The 16838-nt window shown below is 42.1% G+C and overlaps 1 protein-coding gene across 3 annotated transcripts; it reads left to right on the forward strand.

The window, feature by feature from the left end:
* The first annotated feature begins 1687 nt into the window (after positions 1-1687).
* On the forward strand, positions 1688-13207 carry TMEM128 (transmembrane protein 128). Of its 3 annotated transcripts, XM_004385911.3 has the most exons (5): positions 1688-1815; positions 3680-3821; positions 7688-7846; positions 10995-11103; positions 12329-13202. In XM_004385911.3, exons 1-4 carry the CDS (start codon positions 1719-1721, stop codon positions 11092-11094), a joined length of 498 nt encoding a protein of 165 aa, XP_004385968.1. In that variant the 5' UTR covers positions 1688-1718; the 3' UTR covers positions 11095-11103; positions 12329-13202. The 3 variants fall into 3 exon arrangements, with proteins under 3 accessions (XP_004385968.1, XP_023595991.1, XP_023595992.1); XM_023740223.1 differs by lacking the exon at positions 10995-11103 and having other exon boundaries at positions 1702-1815; positions 12329-13207; XM_023740224.1 differs by lacking the exons at positions 10995-11103; positions 12329-13202 and adding an exon at positions 9097-9632 and having other exon boundaries at positions 1702-1815.
* The last annotated feature ends 3631 nt before the right edge of the window (positions 13208-16838 follow it).

Here is a 16838-nt window from a genome sequence, read left to right on the forward strand (position 1 = left end):
GGACCTCCAACCTTCAGTTTATCAGCTGAGTTGTTAACCATTTGCACCACTCAGGGACTCCTCCACAACATATAAAACCAAAAAACCTGTCGAGTCGAGTTGATTCCAATTCATAGCAACCCTATAGGACATAGTAGAACTGCCCCATAGAGTTTCCAAGGAGCGGACCTTTTGGTTAGCCACTGAACTCGTAACCACTGCGCCACCAGGGCTCCTCCATATAGAAGATATTAAAGATTGCCTACTAACCAATTCAAAATGCACTTCTGTGTGGTTTTCTGGGCTATCCATCCCTGTATTCAACCCACCCCAGTGTTCCTCCCTGCTCTGCGAACACCCTACCAGAATAAACTGGGTGTCCCCCATAACCCCATGTAGGATATTTCTGTTATGGCACTGTATTGAAATAGTCTTCTCCACTAGATTGTCCTCAACACTTTAGCACATGTAGCTGCTCAGAAAATGTTTGTCGACTAAATTAAAGAAACGCTTTCCTACCTTTACAAATGCTGTGCTATATCGTTGCATATCTCTGTGGTCATCCATGGACCAGGAGGTCAAGTGCATGGTCAATGTCCTGCTCATCTCTACCTTCACTACTTAGCATGGTGCCTAACAGTTCCTAACAAAGAGGTTCTCAGTAAACATTTATAGCATGGTTACCCTAACCGGCTGGGTGGAGTCCAGTTCAACTCATGGCAAATGCCATGTGTGTCAGAGAAGAACTGTGCTTCATAGGGTTTTCAATGGCTGTGGTATTTCAGAAGTGTATCACCAGGACTTCCTTCCAAGGCACCTCTGGGTGGACTTGAACTTCCAACCTTTCAGTTAGTGTAGGATAAGCACACAAAATTTCTCAGCACATGACATCGTTGGAGCAGGGTATGAGTAACAGAATTCTTGATGGAGAAAAAATTGTGAAGTAGTGACACAGAGAAGACATTTTTTGGTTTATGGGCGTGAGCGGTGGGAAATGACAGTATGCTAGGTAACTAATTTAGCGCCCAGATTCCCACCGGAAGAGTGTGGCTGGAGGGGAAACCAGGGCTAACACGGTCCGGGTGCTTCAAATTGAATGTCACAACGAGGCAGGTATGAGGCAGGTATTAGCCCCGTTGTGCAGAAGAGGAAACAGGCCCAGAGTGGTTTACTTCTTGCCCGAGGTCATCAGGTGGTAAGTCCGAGGTCTGAGGCTCAGCTGCAAGTCCCAGGCTCCGGTTCTGCGTTCCTTTCCTCCTCCCGGGGCTGCCTTCAACCTTTTCAGGTCTAACAGGGCGACTGAAGAGCAGGAGTAGGGAGGAAGCTGGGGCTGAGAGTTGAGGCCTGACAGAGGGTATTTCTTATGCTTTGACCACGGGAGAGCAAGCGAAGGCTCGGGAAGCAGAGAGCAAAGTGAACAAAATATCTCAGAACCAAGCATCCCTTCCCATCGCGAACTCAGCGGTATCAGTCATTTTGGTCCTTTTGGGCTTACGTGGCTCGGAGTAAAGCTGGGAGCTCTGCGGCCAGCAGAGGATCAGTATTGGAAATGCCAATCATGTTTGCAGATTCCAGCGCGGAAGCCGCAACGCTAACTCCATCCTAGGGTCTCACTTAACTAAAAGCGCGAAGAAACTGTAGTCTCTACCCCGACCCTCTGGTGTGGGGAGAAGCCGGGAGCTGACGCTGGAAGCGCTAGTATTGACGTCACTTCCGTCTCGTTTCGGGGCGGTGCCAAGATGGACGCTCTGCGGGCCCGGGAGCAGCTCCGGCGGCGATACCTGTTTCCGCAGGACGCTGAGGCCCAGCTGAACAGCGAGAGCGGCCCCGGCGCGGGTGAGGCGCTCTCCCCGGGGTGTGCTCCGAGGTTTCCGGAGTCGAGGCGCTTGGAAACTGCCGGCCATGTAGGCCTCCCGTTGTCCGGCCCGGTGCGGAGTCTCCGGGTTTCGATTTCCGAGGCTGTGGTGCTTACCAAGTAGTTTTTGAAAAACTCGAGTATCTGGTGTCGTAAAAGGTCCTTAGAGATCACGTAGCCCCACGAATCTGCATCTCAGCTGCCTGCAGAATTCGCTGGAGAACTGGTTTAAAATATTTATGCCCGGTGTTTGGTAGTATTCGTTAAAATGAAACATACCCACCAGTTCTACTAAGAACTTACCGGAGGGACATTCTTGTACAAGTACACGATGTCGTATGTGCAAACTGTTTCACCTCGGCATTTTTTTGTAGTGGCAAACGACTGGAAATATCTAATTGCTTGTTAGCAGAGAGTTGGTTAAATAAATTTGGATATTTCCATACGTGGGACACCAGGCCGACTTTGTGTACCAGTGTGGAAGATTTTCAATAGAAGGTGCAGAATAATGTCTGTTATACTACCATTTGGGTACAAACCAGATAACCTGTGTTGTGTGTTAACCTGTAGATGCGTAGAATACCTCCGGAAAAATTGAGCAAAAATTGGATTGGTGGTTGCTTTTGGACAGGGGAGTTGCGGTTAAAGATGAGAAGTAGAGACTTCATTTTAGATACTTTTGTTCTGTATGTAGTAAACCATGTGAATTGATTACTTTTTCAAAATCAACAACGTGTCTACGCATGGTAGTTTGTCAATTTTGAGTGTGTCCTCTGAATTACTGACAAATTCCCCAGAGATTGTGATGTGCAGCTAAGGGCAGAGAACCTCAGACCTAGGCCACTGGTTCTCACATGAACTGAGAGAGAGGAGATGTCAGAATCACCTGGGGAACTTGTTAGAAGTAACACATCTGACCCGTTCTTTCAGATCTGGTTCCAAATGGAAGAAAAGACTTGTCCATTGCCTATCTAGACAGGGCTGTGCTAGGACTAGAACTCTAGTGCCTGATTAGCTGTCCAGTGTGCCCTTTCCATTTGTGTGTTTATTTAAAATAAATAAGACATTTAGTTTATAAGAAGCGCTCTTATTAGACTGCAAGTTCATTGTGTGCTCTGTTTGTCTTTTGCATTTTTCTTAATCAGGAAGATTTCTTAAGGAGACCTGGTGTCACAGTGGTTAAGTGCTTGACCACTAACTGAAAGCTTGGTTGTTCAAACCCACCAGCCGCTCCATCGGAGGGAGATAAGACCTGGCAGTCTGCTATCGTAAAGATTACAGCCTAAGAAACCCTGTGGGGCAGTTCGGCTCTGTCGTCTAGGGTCACTATGAGTTGGAATCAACTCAACAGCACAGAACAATTACCTTCTTAGATGAAATGTGATACATAATATTAAAATTCCTACATTACCAGGGGCATCCTTCCTTCAGAATAACTGAATATGTGAATTTGATTTAAAAGTGTTTTTAGAGGAAATAAGTTGATTATTGAGCATATTTTATTGCCACTGGGTGGGTTTGAACTGCCAACTTTTTGGTTAGTGGTCAAGTGCAAACCATTTGTGCCATCCCCCCCCCCAAACAAAAAACCAAACCCATTGCCATAGAGTTGATTGTGACTCACAGCGACCCTATACCCAGGGACCTTCACATTATAGCAGGCTCCTATTTATTGTTTCTGCAAATATAAACCTATCTTGATGGTTTTTCATAAGAAATAAGTGATACGATGGGAGAGAATCCAGTTTTTAGAAAGCTCTAGAAAATCACCATTTTATTTTCTTAAAAATAGGTGTGCTTTTTCCTCATGAATTTACTGATAATTGAAATTTCCCTTATTTCCAGAAACCTCTACAGCTGTTGAGAAAAAGGAGAAACCTCTTCCAAGACTTAATATCCATTCTGGATTCTGGATTTTGACATCCATTGCTGTGACATATTATGTTGATTTCTTTAAAACCATTAAAGAAAACATTCACACTAGTAGGTAAGAGAGCTTTATTGCTTCATAAGTTAAACACCCTTGTCTTGTTTTTCATGTTATATTTTGTCAGTAGAATTCTTCAAACTCTTAGTAAGCACTCCCTCTCTGTTGGAGGTGCTGTTGATATAAGGATTAGTGAGAAAGTACATGCCCTGGACACTTAAGCAGAGTGGATGAGGTTAGGAAGTATCATTTTCCACATGCCTTTTCAGCACAGATGTGTTGTAGGATGGGGAAGGTAATGAAATTTGGAAGGTCCTGTCCAGTTGGAAAAAATGGAGGCATGAAGACTCTGACTGCAGGTCTTTATGAAGAAGTGCAGATGTAGTGGGAGAAGGGAATGAGAACGTGGTAGGTGAGAATGGGGTCTCAGTTTGTTTTCAGAGAGTCATTACAGCTAACAAGGTGACCTTATGTATGTTGTTGTTGTTAGGTGCCTTCAAGTCGCTTCCGACTCATAGCAACCCTACATACAACAGAATGCCTGGTCCTGCACCATCATCACAATCCTTGTTATGCGTGAGCCCATTGTTGCAGCCACTGTGTCAGTCCATCCGTTGAGGGTCTTCTGCTTTTTCTCTTATGTATAACATAGTGAAATGTTGTCTGGTCCTGTGCCATCTTCATGATCGTTGGTATGTTTGAGTCTATTGTTGTGGCTATTGTACAATCAGTGTCATTGAGGGTCTCCTCATTTTTGTTCACCCTCTGCTTTACCAAACATGATATCTTTTTCTAGTGATTGGTCTTTCCTGATGATGTGTCCAAAGTAAGTAAGGCAAAGTCTCACTATCCTTGCTTCTAAGGAGCATTCTGGCTGTATTTCTTCTAAGACTGATTTGTTCTTTTGCCATTCTGTAGTATATTCAGTGTTCTTTGCCAGCACCATAATTCAAATGCCTCGGTTCTTCGGTCTTCCTTATTCATTGTCCAACTTTCGCATGCATATGAGGCGATTGAAAACACCATGGCTTGGGTCAGACACACTTTAGTCATCAAAGTAACATCTTTGCTTTTGAAAACTTTAAAAAGGTCTTTTGCAGCAGATTTGCCCAGTGCAATCTGTCATTTGATTTCTTGACTCCTGCTTCCATGGATGTTGACTGTTGATCCAAGTAGAATGAAATTGGTGAGAATTTCAACTTTTTATCCATTTATCATGATGTTGTTTGTTGGTGCAGTTGTGAGGATATTTGTTTTCTTTATGTTCAGGCATAATCCATACTGAAGACTGTAGTCTTTGACCTCCATCAGTAAGTGCTTCAGCTCATCTTCATTTTTGGCAAACAGGGTTGTCATCTGCGTATCGCAGGTTGTTAGTGAGTCATCCTTCAATCCTGATGCTGCATTATTCTTCATATAGTCTATCTTCTCGCATTATTTGTTCATGAAGCAAGGTAGCTTCTTTTTAAAAATGTTGCAGAGGTAACTGATACATAGCCAAGTTTGAGGACCACTGACCTGCAGTATTATATTTTGTTCAGGTGATTTTTCCAATTTTTTTAATATCCTTTACCATATCTGGTCAGAGTAGCCAACCCAGGAATGCATGTGAAGATAACTGAAGTGAATAAAAGGAAGGATTCTGATGAAGCCAGGAGATCACCACAGCTCCAGCACAGCATTCCTCAACCTTTCTTTACTGCCACTTCTCTAAAGAGCCTTTTTTATTCCCAATCACTCCTCCCCCGCCCAACAAAATTTCAGTACCACGGATAAACTATGTATATCCACTTATGTACTGTATGTATACCTGTGCTTTACAGGTAAAAAAGAAAATTTTCTTTTCACGTTGGGAGTAATATTACCTCCTCTGAGAGTCCATGCTGTAGCAGAAGAGAGGTCTTGGAAGACTCTTTCCATAGAGGAACATGGAAGTGTTTTTCTCATAGATGGCACCAGTGGAATAATAGTGACAGGTATTGAGGACTTAGCTGTGTGAGAAGCACTTCCCCAGGTACTTTAATTCTCACGGCTGTTCTATGAGTTAGGTAATATTTCCGAAGCACAACAAGGTTAAATAATTTGCCTAGAGTCACAAAGCTACTCGTGATGGAGCTGAGATTCAAACCCAGACAGAGATTTCCGAATCCATGCCCTTAGCCACTGCCCTGTACCACCTCTAATAATTCTGAATCCCAGAATTGCATCAGAGTAAAAGTTTTTCAGGGAATTGGAAACATTGCCATTTTTTAAAAAGTCATCTCACTGCCACTGCCTGTGCAGTTTAACTCTTCTGGCCCTCTGCTTTCCCCTTCTCCCCTACATGGAATGCTAGTCTTACTTCTCCCCATGGAGGAGCAGAAGATAATGAGGTTATTGGGTTGAGTTGGGAGAACAGGAAAGGGACTTCAATCCCCAAGCCTGGCCCCTCCTAACCAGTAGGGACTGGGAGGAAGGGCTGAGGAGGCTGCCTCACACAGACTAAATCAGGTCTGTCGAAAAACCAAACCAAACCCGCTGCCATCGGGTTGATTCCAACTTACAGTGACCCTATAGGACAGAGTAGAACTGTCCCATAGGGTTTCCAAGGAGTGCCTGGTGGATTTGAACTATTGACCTTTTGGTTAACAGCCGTAGCTTTTAACCACTATACCACCAGGGTTTCCAAATCAGGTCTTAGTGGAATTGAAAGAGAGGGAAAGGCATTGCTCTGAGGGAGGATTGGAGTTGTTCTGAAAAATGGGAGGGTGTCAGCTCAAAATCTTTGATGAGGAAGAATTGGAATTAACTACTGTGATGGTTAAGATTGTGTGTCAACTTGGCTGGGCCATGATTCTCAGTGTTTATATGTGATCACTCCCGTGATTGAGTATGCTATGAGTAGCCAATCAGTTGAAAGGGAGTTTCCTTGGGGGTGTGGCCTGCATCTGAATATAAGTAGATGTTCTGGCTTTTTGCGCACTCTGGGTAGTGTGGCTGCCTCCTTTTCGTCTGACTTCCGGTTCTTGCTACTTGAGCTAGCAGCTTATCTGCTGTGGATCTTCACAGCCTGTGAGCGGAGCCCTGCTTTCCAACCTGCTGATCTTGGGTTCGCCAGCCCCTGTGGCTACATGAATCGGGAGTAGCCTCTATCCTAATCCATGGACTTCGGATGTTCCAGCCTCTACAATCGTGTGAGCTGTTTCTTTGATATAAATTTCTTTCTATCTGTATTTATACGTTTTACTGGTTTTGCTTCTGTAGAGAACCCAGCCTAAGACAACTATCTTCCAAATTGATTTTTAGTATCCCAAGCAACCCTCAACTTGGAGGAGTTAATGGTACCTGTTGAGAATCTTTTTCATGACTTCCACACAATTTCTTAAACAACCAGAAGGCTGCTGTCTTTCCTGTATTGTTAAAGAAAATGCATTGCTGTACCCAGAGTTAATCCTTGGTTGGTTGGTTTATGAAAGCACACATGAATGCCTGCGTTTAAAGTCTCACTTCTTAATCCTTTCTTGTGTCTCATGTCATCTTGTCTTGATCCACCGCTCACTAAATCCAGTCTTCCTGAAAGCTGGACTGTGGTGTGTGGTCCCTTCCTCCTGCCCCTGCTGACATTCCTCTTAGAAATTGACTTGATTTTTTTTTTTCTTTTTTTTTAGGCTGTAATCTTTTTTTTTTTTAATTGTTATTATTTTTTTTAATTGTACTTCAGGTGAAGGCTTACAGAACAAATAGATTCTCATGAAACAGTAGTACACATATTGTTTTATGATATTGGTTAACAACCCCATGACATGTCAACCCTCTCCCTTCTTGCTTCTTGACCCTTTTTTTTTTTGCTTGTTTGACTTGATTTTTAAGGTTATCTATGATAATGTTTAAGATACCTGCTGATTTGCAAAATGCTGCCAACCATGGTACTACTTTTATCTCCACAGTTGGTTTCTCTTTGGTGGTGCCTTGTTGCTTGTCAGCTTATCGGTTGCATTTTACTGTATAATCTACCTGGAGTGGTATTGCGGAGTTGAGGATTATGATGCCAAGCACCCCTCGTTGATCCCCATTACAACTGCAACTTTTATCGCAGCGGGAATTTGGTGAGTTGATTTTGAAACGACTAAGAGGAATTAAAACATATGTTTATATATTTTTTGATTTTTTGATCAGGTAATGATGTACATAGCAACAGTTGTAAACATGATACAGGACCGGGCAGTGTTTCATTCTGTTGTAAATAGGGTCGCTATGAGTCGGAATCGACTTGACAGCACCTAGCAACAACAACAATGATGTACATGGCACAAAATTCAAAAGAATAAAAAGATGTAACAGAAAAGTAGTCTCCCTGTCATTCCAATTGCCCTAGTTCCCTTTTCAGTAGTACCGCTCTCTATTTTTTTATGTATTTAGTTGTGTACGACACAAATGGTGACATTCTATATGTATTTTGCATTTTGTTTTTTAAATCTTTTTCGTAATTAGTGGACAAAATTAAAACCTACATCTAAGTGAATTATCACACAATGAACATTGGTGTAAACCCCACCCAGGCAAGAAAGAACCGTGCCAGGATCCCAGAAGCCCCCTCCATGCCCCCTCCCAATCACTATACCTTCCTTCTGTCCAAAGGTAAACACTGTCCCCACCTTCATGGTACTTTCTATTTTTCTTATAATGTTACCATCTAAGTAGGCATCTACTTTTATTTTGCTGTTTTTTTTAACTCTACACAAATGCATTCATATAGTATGTATTCTTTTATATTTGACTGCCTGCATGCAATATTAAGTCTGTATGACTCACCCACATTGTTATGTATAGCAATTGTTCATTTTCATTTCTGTTTGGCATTCCATTGTATACATGTATCCCAATTAATGTATCTGTTCTGTTGATTCAATTTGGGTAGTTTCCAATTTATTTAAATGATGCTATTAAGAAGTTCTCCTACATGTCTCTTATAGGACATGTACACACATTTCTGTTGCATGGAGATATAGATACACATACAGCTCACATATATATGTGGGACATTGTTGGCTCAGAGGGTATGTATGCATCCAACTTCAGTACATAATGCCGAACTTCACCAAAGTGGTGGTTCATCTTTTTTTTAACTGGAACCAGATAGTTAGGAGTTCTTCCACACTGGAACATGCAGATGTGCCTCATTCTTTTTTAATAGTTACGTACTTTTCTCTGCATGGACATAGCAATTTTTAACCAGCTCCTTGTTGTTGGACTTACATTGTTTTTATTCTTTTGCAAACAGTGCCACAGTGAATATCATTCTTCACAAGGTAGTAGGTACTCAGTGGAAAAAACAAGCTTTATTTTCTGTTTATAGAAGTAATACTTGTTCAGGAAGAAAAATCTTTTCAGAAAGACACAAAGGAAGTAAATTTCATGATCCTGCCAACCAGAGAGAAAACGAGCCACACATTGTATGTAGTTCTTCAGTGTTTTTCTTTCTCTGTGTTAAATTGAATTTTGATTTTGGAACAACCACACACCTTTGCACATTATTTCGTTTAAATGTATGTTTTCTGATTTATTTTCTCTAGTTGAAGTTTAAGGATATTTGACATAAGTTACATTCTGATTTGTGGTTATTATTAACCCTTCAGTGATATAGGTAAACAAGTATGTTATTTTTCTTTTTCTCATGAGGCTAAGATCATACCCAGAAATGTCATTTTATTTTTCAGAACAGTAGGATTATAGCTATTTAAAATTTATACTTATCAATAGATTACATATTAAAATCAATAACTACCCAAAAACTGATTTGAAACTATTCATAATTTTCCCTTGATTTTGACTCTTAACAAATTCAGCCATTAAAAAGCATCTGCATTTAGAAAGTATTTTAGTCTTTTTTGGGGGACAGGAATAAGGTTTTTCTCAATAGAAAATTTAAAGCCACTGTCTTAGTTATCTAGTGTTGCTATAACAGAAATACCGCAAGTGGATGGCTTTAGCAAAGAGAAATTTCTTCTCTCACAGTCCAGTAGGCTAGAAGTCCGAATTCAGGGCACTGACTCTGGAGGATGGCTTTCTCTCTCCCTCAGCTCTGGAGGAAGGTCCTTGTCATCAGTCTTCCCTTGGTCTGGGAGCATCTCAGCGCAGGAACCTCAGGCCCAAAGGACGCGCTCTGCTCCTGGCACTGCTTGTTGGTAGTATGCAGTCCCCCTGTCTCTCTGCTCGCTTTTCTCTTTTGTATCTCAAAAGAGGTTGGCTAAAGACATTATCTAGTCTTGTAGATTTCCGATATAACTGCCACTAATCCATCTCATTACATCATAGTGATAGGATTTACAACACATAGAGAAATCACATCAGATGACAAAATGGTAGACAGTCATACAATACTGGGAATCATGACCTAGCCAAGTTGACAGATACTTTTGGGGGCACAGTTCAATCCATGACAGCCACTTAGAGATGATTATTTCTGTTACTAAGAGAAAATACTTTCATCTTTTTTTTTTTATTTACCATGGTACTTCGGTATATGAGATCATAAAAGTAGACAAGTAGACTATGCCCGTTGCTGTCAAGTCGATTCTGACTCATAGTGACCCTATAGGACAGAGTAGAACTGCCCCATAGGGTTTCCTAGGCTGCCACATCTTTCTCCTGCAGAGCAACCGGTAAGTTCGAATTGCCGACCTTTCGGTTAGCAGCCGAGCACTTAACCATTGTGCCACCACCCAACCAAAACCAAACTTGTTGCTGTCAAGTTGATTCCGACTCATAGCGACCCTACAGGTCAGAGTAGAACTGTCCCATAAGGTTTCCAAGGAGCAGCTGGTGGACTCAAACTGCCAACCTTTTGGTTAGCAGCCGTAGCTCTTAACCATTGTGCCACCAGGGCTCCACCCTGCCACCAGGGCTCCTTACAAGTAGATGATAGCCATTTTAATTCGTGTTCCATTACAGACACTGAACTTTAAGAGACTTGGTTTCTATTAAGCCATGCCAGCTCCCATTAGGGAACTTTTAGTGATTCCAGTTGTAAATCCTTTTTGAAGAGACTGTGATAGTTTCGTAAGTGTATACAGAGTTTTCCAATGTTGGCTAAATCACAAATCTAAACAACATGATACATAGAAAGTTGCTGGCTGGAGGAACTTTCCCAAACTGAGTAAAAAGTACGTTCTTTAAATATAGATCTCCTAGAATAAAATATATTTGCGTATATTAGTGTTATCGTCATCAACTGGTTATTTTTGTTCTTTTCAGCTTCAATATTGCTTTATGGCACGTGTGGTCATTTTTCACTCCATTGTTGTTGTTTACCCAATTTATGGGGGTTGTAATGCTTATCTCACTACTTGGATGATTTCTGAAGGTAAGATTTCTGGAACGGCATTTTGAATAATGAACTCTTGCAAAATAGCTCTCAGGACACCTTTCAGTAGACTTAGCTGTCACCGACAACTCTTGAATTATTTTCAGTCGTGTTGATACCAGAGATCATTATCCCTTGAACTCTGGGATAAAAGGGATGAGTCCTCGTTCCTTTTTTATAGTTTGGTTCTAAGTGACTACTTTTTAGGAAAGACACCCAACCTTTCAAAGACCTCATGAAGACAGTATTTGCACTTTCAAATGTAGATAAGTTCACACATTAGAACATTTTATATTTAATTAAACTTTCATCAGCTCATTTACAAGTGTCAGTTGGCTAGATTATTCTTAAGGAATGGGCAGTTTTACCCAGTTGGGGGAAAAAAATCCTGCCATTTTCTAACTGTCCTGGCTGCCTCATGACAATCTGAGAGACAACACATCAGTCTTTTCTTGCCGTGTTACGTATGGTATTTTGCCTCTTCACAGACCATGGCTTCCCTGGGCCCTCGGCCTGACATAGTGTGGTCTGTTAGCTGAGTCCCAGATGACTGCGGGTACTCACTCTGCGTGCTCAGGGACGTGGGAAGAAAGATAGTCCCTCCCTTCCTATCACTTACATCAGAACTTGGAAGAAACTACCTCCACACGTGAGTTTAAGAGGAGCGCTGAGGCCCACGGAAGTAGGAGTTAATACACTAAGTAAATGATTGGGATGCTAAAGAAAGCTGACATTTCAGCAAACAGCCTGCTTTCCTCCCTTGGGGAAAGGAAAGCCACTGTAGCCACATAAAGAAATGGACATCATCTCATTGTTGCCACTCTGAAAAGAGTAGATAGCACATGCATGACCTTGCCAGTGTCTAGGGTGTCCCCCATCTGTTGTGCTGTGTGGAGACCACAGGGACTCTTCACAGTGTGCTGTGCATCCTTGTTCACATGTGTCCTCACAGAACTCCAGGGCTGCTGAGTTAGGCTCACACATCTCAGAATGTCTCTCACCTCTCACCTCCCTCCCAATGCTGTTCAGTCTTTCTGGCTCTTCAGTTTTAAGTTTTCACAGGTGTTCAGGAGCTTTGGACTCTGTGCTGGCATGAATTTATAACTGGTGATGGAGGGCCAGATAATGCTATAGGCATATCACTTGAACTCTTTTTTTTCATATTAAATTCAGTAGCTTAAGATGGAAGGTCTTACCTGAGACATAAATGCTGTTTTTCTTTCAGATTTCAGAGAATGCAAATTTAAAGTGAATGATTGAACCTCCATCTAGCTGACAGCAACATGGACAGGTGATGGAAAAGTGATAATGTGTTCTTGCATCTACACAGCGAGTGGTTTCTTTGGAAAAGTTGTGACTTCATAGATCTGTGACAAAAATCAGAATAAATTATATTTCATTTGCATAGTCTTAAACTCCGTTGATTATTGAATTTTTCAGATGTCTGTGTTTACAGAGAAGTAACTTTTGAAATGTTAATTGCTTGAATCTTTGAATAAAGGAATGGTGTCAAAATTTGGCAAACTTTAATTATAAATGCACAGTACCCCCCCCCAATAATGTAAATTAATTACTCTTCCGTGGCAGAAATAGCAGGAAGCTAGCTGATTTGTGTGAGATGACTGGATATAAAGGAATGATTCTGTCCTGTGCCTTTAATCCAAATGAGGTACTTACTATAGATCTTGTTTTTATAATAGTTGTGTTAGGTGAGAGGACCAACTGAACGTATTTTATGTTTTCCTGTGTGTTTACATCCCTTTAAATTTCTATCATTGTGTAAATTATGGGGGGTTTTAGCATTTGTTTAACTTAAGAACTTTTAATCATTTTTAAGTATTTGTAGCTTTTTTCTCAACATTTAAATAAAGTATTTTCAATAACTTTCCCGTGGGTTTTGTTAATGCAAACTTCATGAGTCAGAATCGATTCAGTGGCAACTGGTTTATCAGCATATTAGCATTTGAGTTAACTGTTGAAATAACTAAGGCTACTTTTTTAGAGAAGGCTACTCTACCCTTCAAAGACCTTACGAAGACAGTATTTTACCTTCAGATAAAAAGGTTGTTGTTATTAGGTGCAACTGAGTCAGTTCCAACTCATAGTGACCCTATCTACAACAGAATGAAACACTGCCCAGTCCTGTGCCATCCGCACAGTCGTCGTTATGCTTGAGCCCGTTGTCGCAGCGACTGTGTCAGTCCATTTTATTGAGGCTCTTCCCCTCTTTCACTGACCCTCTACCTTACCAAGCATGATGTCCTTCTCCAGGGATTGGTCCCTCCTGATAACATGTTCAAAGTACGTAAGAGAAAGTCTTGCCATCCTTGCTTCTAAGGAGCATTCTGTCTGTACTTCTTCCAAGACAGACTTGTTCATTCTCTGGCAGTCCATGGAATGTATATTCAGTATTCTTCGCCAACACATAATTCAAAGGTGTGAATTCTTCGGTCTTTCTTATTCCTTGTCCCGCTTTTGCATGCATATTAGGCGATTGAAAACATTATGGCTTGGGTTAGACACACATTAGTCCTTAAAGTCACATCTTTGCGTTTTAACACTTTAAAGAGGTCTTTTGCAGCAGATTTGCCCAATGCAATACGTCTTGATTTCTTGACTGCTGCTTCCATGGGCGTTGATTGTGGATCCAGGTAAAATGAAATCCTTGACAACTTCAGTCCTTTCTCCGTTTATCATGATGTTGCTTATTGGTCCAGTTGTGAGGATTTATGTTGAGGTGTAATCCATACTGAAGGCTGTAGTCCTTGATCTTCATCAGTAAGTGCTTCAAGCCCTCTTCACTTTCAACAAGCAAGGTTGTGTCATCTGCATAATGCAGGTTGTTAATGAGTCTTCCTCCAATCCTGATGCCCCATTCTTCATATAGTCCAGCTTCTTGGATTATTTGCTTAGCATACAGTTTGAATAAGTATGGTGAAAGGATACAGCCCTGACGCACACCTTTCTTAAATTTGAACCACGAAGCATCCCCTTGTTCTATTCGGATAACTGTTTCTTGGTCTGAGTACAGGTTCCTCATGAGCACAATTAAGTGTTCTGGAATTCCCATTCATAATGTTATCCGTAATTTATTGTGATCCACGCATTCGAATGCCTTTGCATAGTCAAAATGTTACAAATCAGCTCCAACTCATGGCGACCTTATGTTTAACAATGAAATGTCCAGTTCTGTGCCATCTTCATGGTTGTTGGTATGTTTCAGCTCATTGTTGCAGTTGTTGTGTCAGTCCATCTCACTGAGGGTTTGCTCATTTCCGTTGGCCTTCTACTTTACCAAACAATGTCCTTTTCTAGCAATTGGCCTTTCCTGATGATGTGCCCAAAGGAAGTGAGCTGAAGTCTCACCATCCTCGCTTCTAAGAAACATTCTGGTTGTATTTCTTCAGAGATGGATTCTTAGATATGTTTACATTAAACCTAAAATACAAGCATTGTGACATAAAAAGTACCTGACGGTGGTTCTTTTCACCATAAAGGATCTTCAGTGATGGCCTGATTTGGTCAACACTTGTCCAGACACGAGATGATGCGTGGGCAGGAGGAGGAGGCGAAATGCAGATCACTCATGTCTACTGTCTGTAGTATTAGTCATCACCAGGTGGTCTCTTGAACCAGGGAATGGTTGGGGTCTGAGGCTTGAGCTCTGAAGTCCTGGTTAAGGTATTCTGAATCCCGAGGATGTGACGGAAAGAGCCCTGGCTTAGTAGTCAGACCCTGGTTCAAACCACCCCCTGCCAGTTACTGGTTCCATGACCTCAAGTAGTAATCAGTCATTTTTAAAAAAGATGATGTTCTTCAACCGTGAAATGTGAATAATACCTGTCTTGTAGATAATAGCGATCGCTTTTATTAGCTGCCGTCAAGTCGATTCCGACTCGTGTGCAGAGTAGAATGCCATAGGGTTTTCAAGGCTGTAACCTTTAGGAAGCAGATCACCAGGCCTGTCTTCCGAGGCGCATTATCCTGTCTTCCACAGTGTTCCAAGAGACAGGAAATGGAAGCTACAAGTTTCTTAAGGCCTGGGCTCAGAAACTGGTACACAGTCCCCTCCACCAAATGCTGTTCATCAAGTGGTTACCATCCCAGATTCAAGAGGAGGGAACACTCGTTGACCTGTTGATCCATTGCCCTCAAGTCAATTCCAACTCATAGCAACCCTATAGGACAGAGTAGAACTGCCCCCATACAGCTTCCAAAGCTGTAATCTTTACAGAAGCAGACTGCCATGTCTTTCTCCCATGGAGCAGCTGGTGGGTTCAAACTGTTGACCTTTTGGTTATCAGCCGAGTGCTTAATCACTGCACCACTAGGGCTCCCAGAGGGAACACAGACTCCCACCATTCTAAAGGAGGACAATCAAAGAGTTCTGGGGCCATGTTTTAAAACTGCCACAGTCTGCTCTCCGATCACAAATTATATTCCTCCCAAGTGCGTAGAACTTCCCAAAAGACTCGTCCCATTACAGCATGAGGCTCAGGCTTGAGGTCCCGATCTCATCATCTAAATCAATACCAGGTGCAGACAAAGTTCCTCAGGTGCAGGGTCTCTTTATCTGAACACCTGTTAAGTTATCTGCCCCACTGAACATACGGTGGTGGGACAGACACAATAGATACAGCAATCACTGGTCCATAGTAATTTTGAAATGCAGCTGGGCACATGTTTCCCTTTATTGATTAGTGCAAGGTATGGAATCCCTTTGCAGTAAACAATTTGATCTTTGGTCTTGGTTCCTGGGAGTTGGACCATACCTGAGGCCAGTGAATGGAGGCTGACCCGACCGAAAGGGATCACCTGGGGGCCCAATATTCACTAAACCTCTGTAGACCATGTGGTGAGGCCAATAAAAGTCTATGGAAGACAGCGCTCACTGGAGCTTCAGGGTTGGAGAAAGTGAGCATTCTGCTCTCGGGAGGGACATGGAAGCCCTGTGCCAAGACCTCTCCTGGACCTTGCCCTTGTGTTTGTATCCTGTTTCCTTCTAGACTAAAGATGGCCCTTTCCCTGCAGTTTGTGAGTCATTTTCTCTTTTTTTTATTGTGCTTTAGGTGAAAGTTTACACAGCAAATTAATTTCTTATTAAACAATTAATGCACAAGTTGTTTTGTGACATTGGTTGCCAACCCTGTGATGTGTCAATACTCTCCCCTTCTCCACCCAGGTTTCCCCATTTCCATTCATCCAGTTTTCCTGTCCAATCCTGCCTTCTCGTCTTCGCTTTTGGGCTGGTGTGCCCATTTAGTTTCATATACGTGGTTAAACTACGTGTGTTGTTGTTTTATAGACCTGTCTAGTCTTTCTGGAGGGTGAGCTTTGGGAGTGACTTCAGTATCGAGTTAAAAGGGTGTCCGGGGCCATGCTCTTGAGGTTTCTCCAGTCTCCATCAGACCGGTATGTCTGGTCTTTTTTTTTTTTTTTTAATTTGAATTTTGTTCTGTATTTTTCTCCTGTCCTGTCCGGGACCCTCTACTGTGATCCCTGTCAGAGCAGTCAGTGGTGGTAGTGGGGCACCGTCTAGTTGTGTTGGACTCAGTCTGGTGGAGGCTTGTGTCTTTGGTTTTCTTCATTCTCCTTTGCTCCAGCCAGGATGGGACCAGTAGATGTATCTTAGATGACCACTCACAGGCTTTTAAGACCCCAGATGCTACTTACCACAATTGGATGTAGAACATTTTCTTTATAAACTATGTTATGCAAATTGAGCTAGATGTCCC

Source organism: Trichechus manatus, unplaced genomic scaffold (assembly GCF_000243295.1).
Source record: "Trichechus manatus latirostris isolate Lorelei unplaced genomic scaffold, TriManLat1.0 scaffold00150, whole genome shotgun sequence".
NCBI lineage: Eukaryota > Metazoa > Chordata > Mammalia > Sirenia > Trichechidae > Trichechus > Trichechus manatus.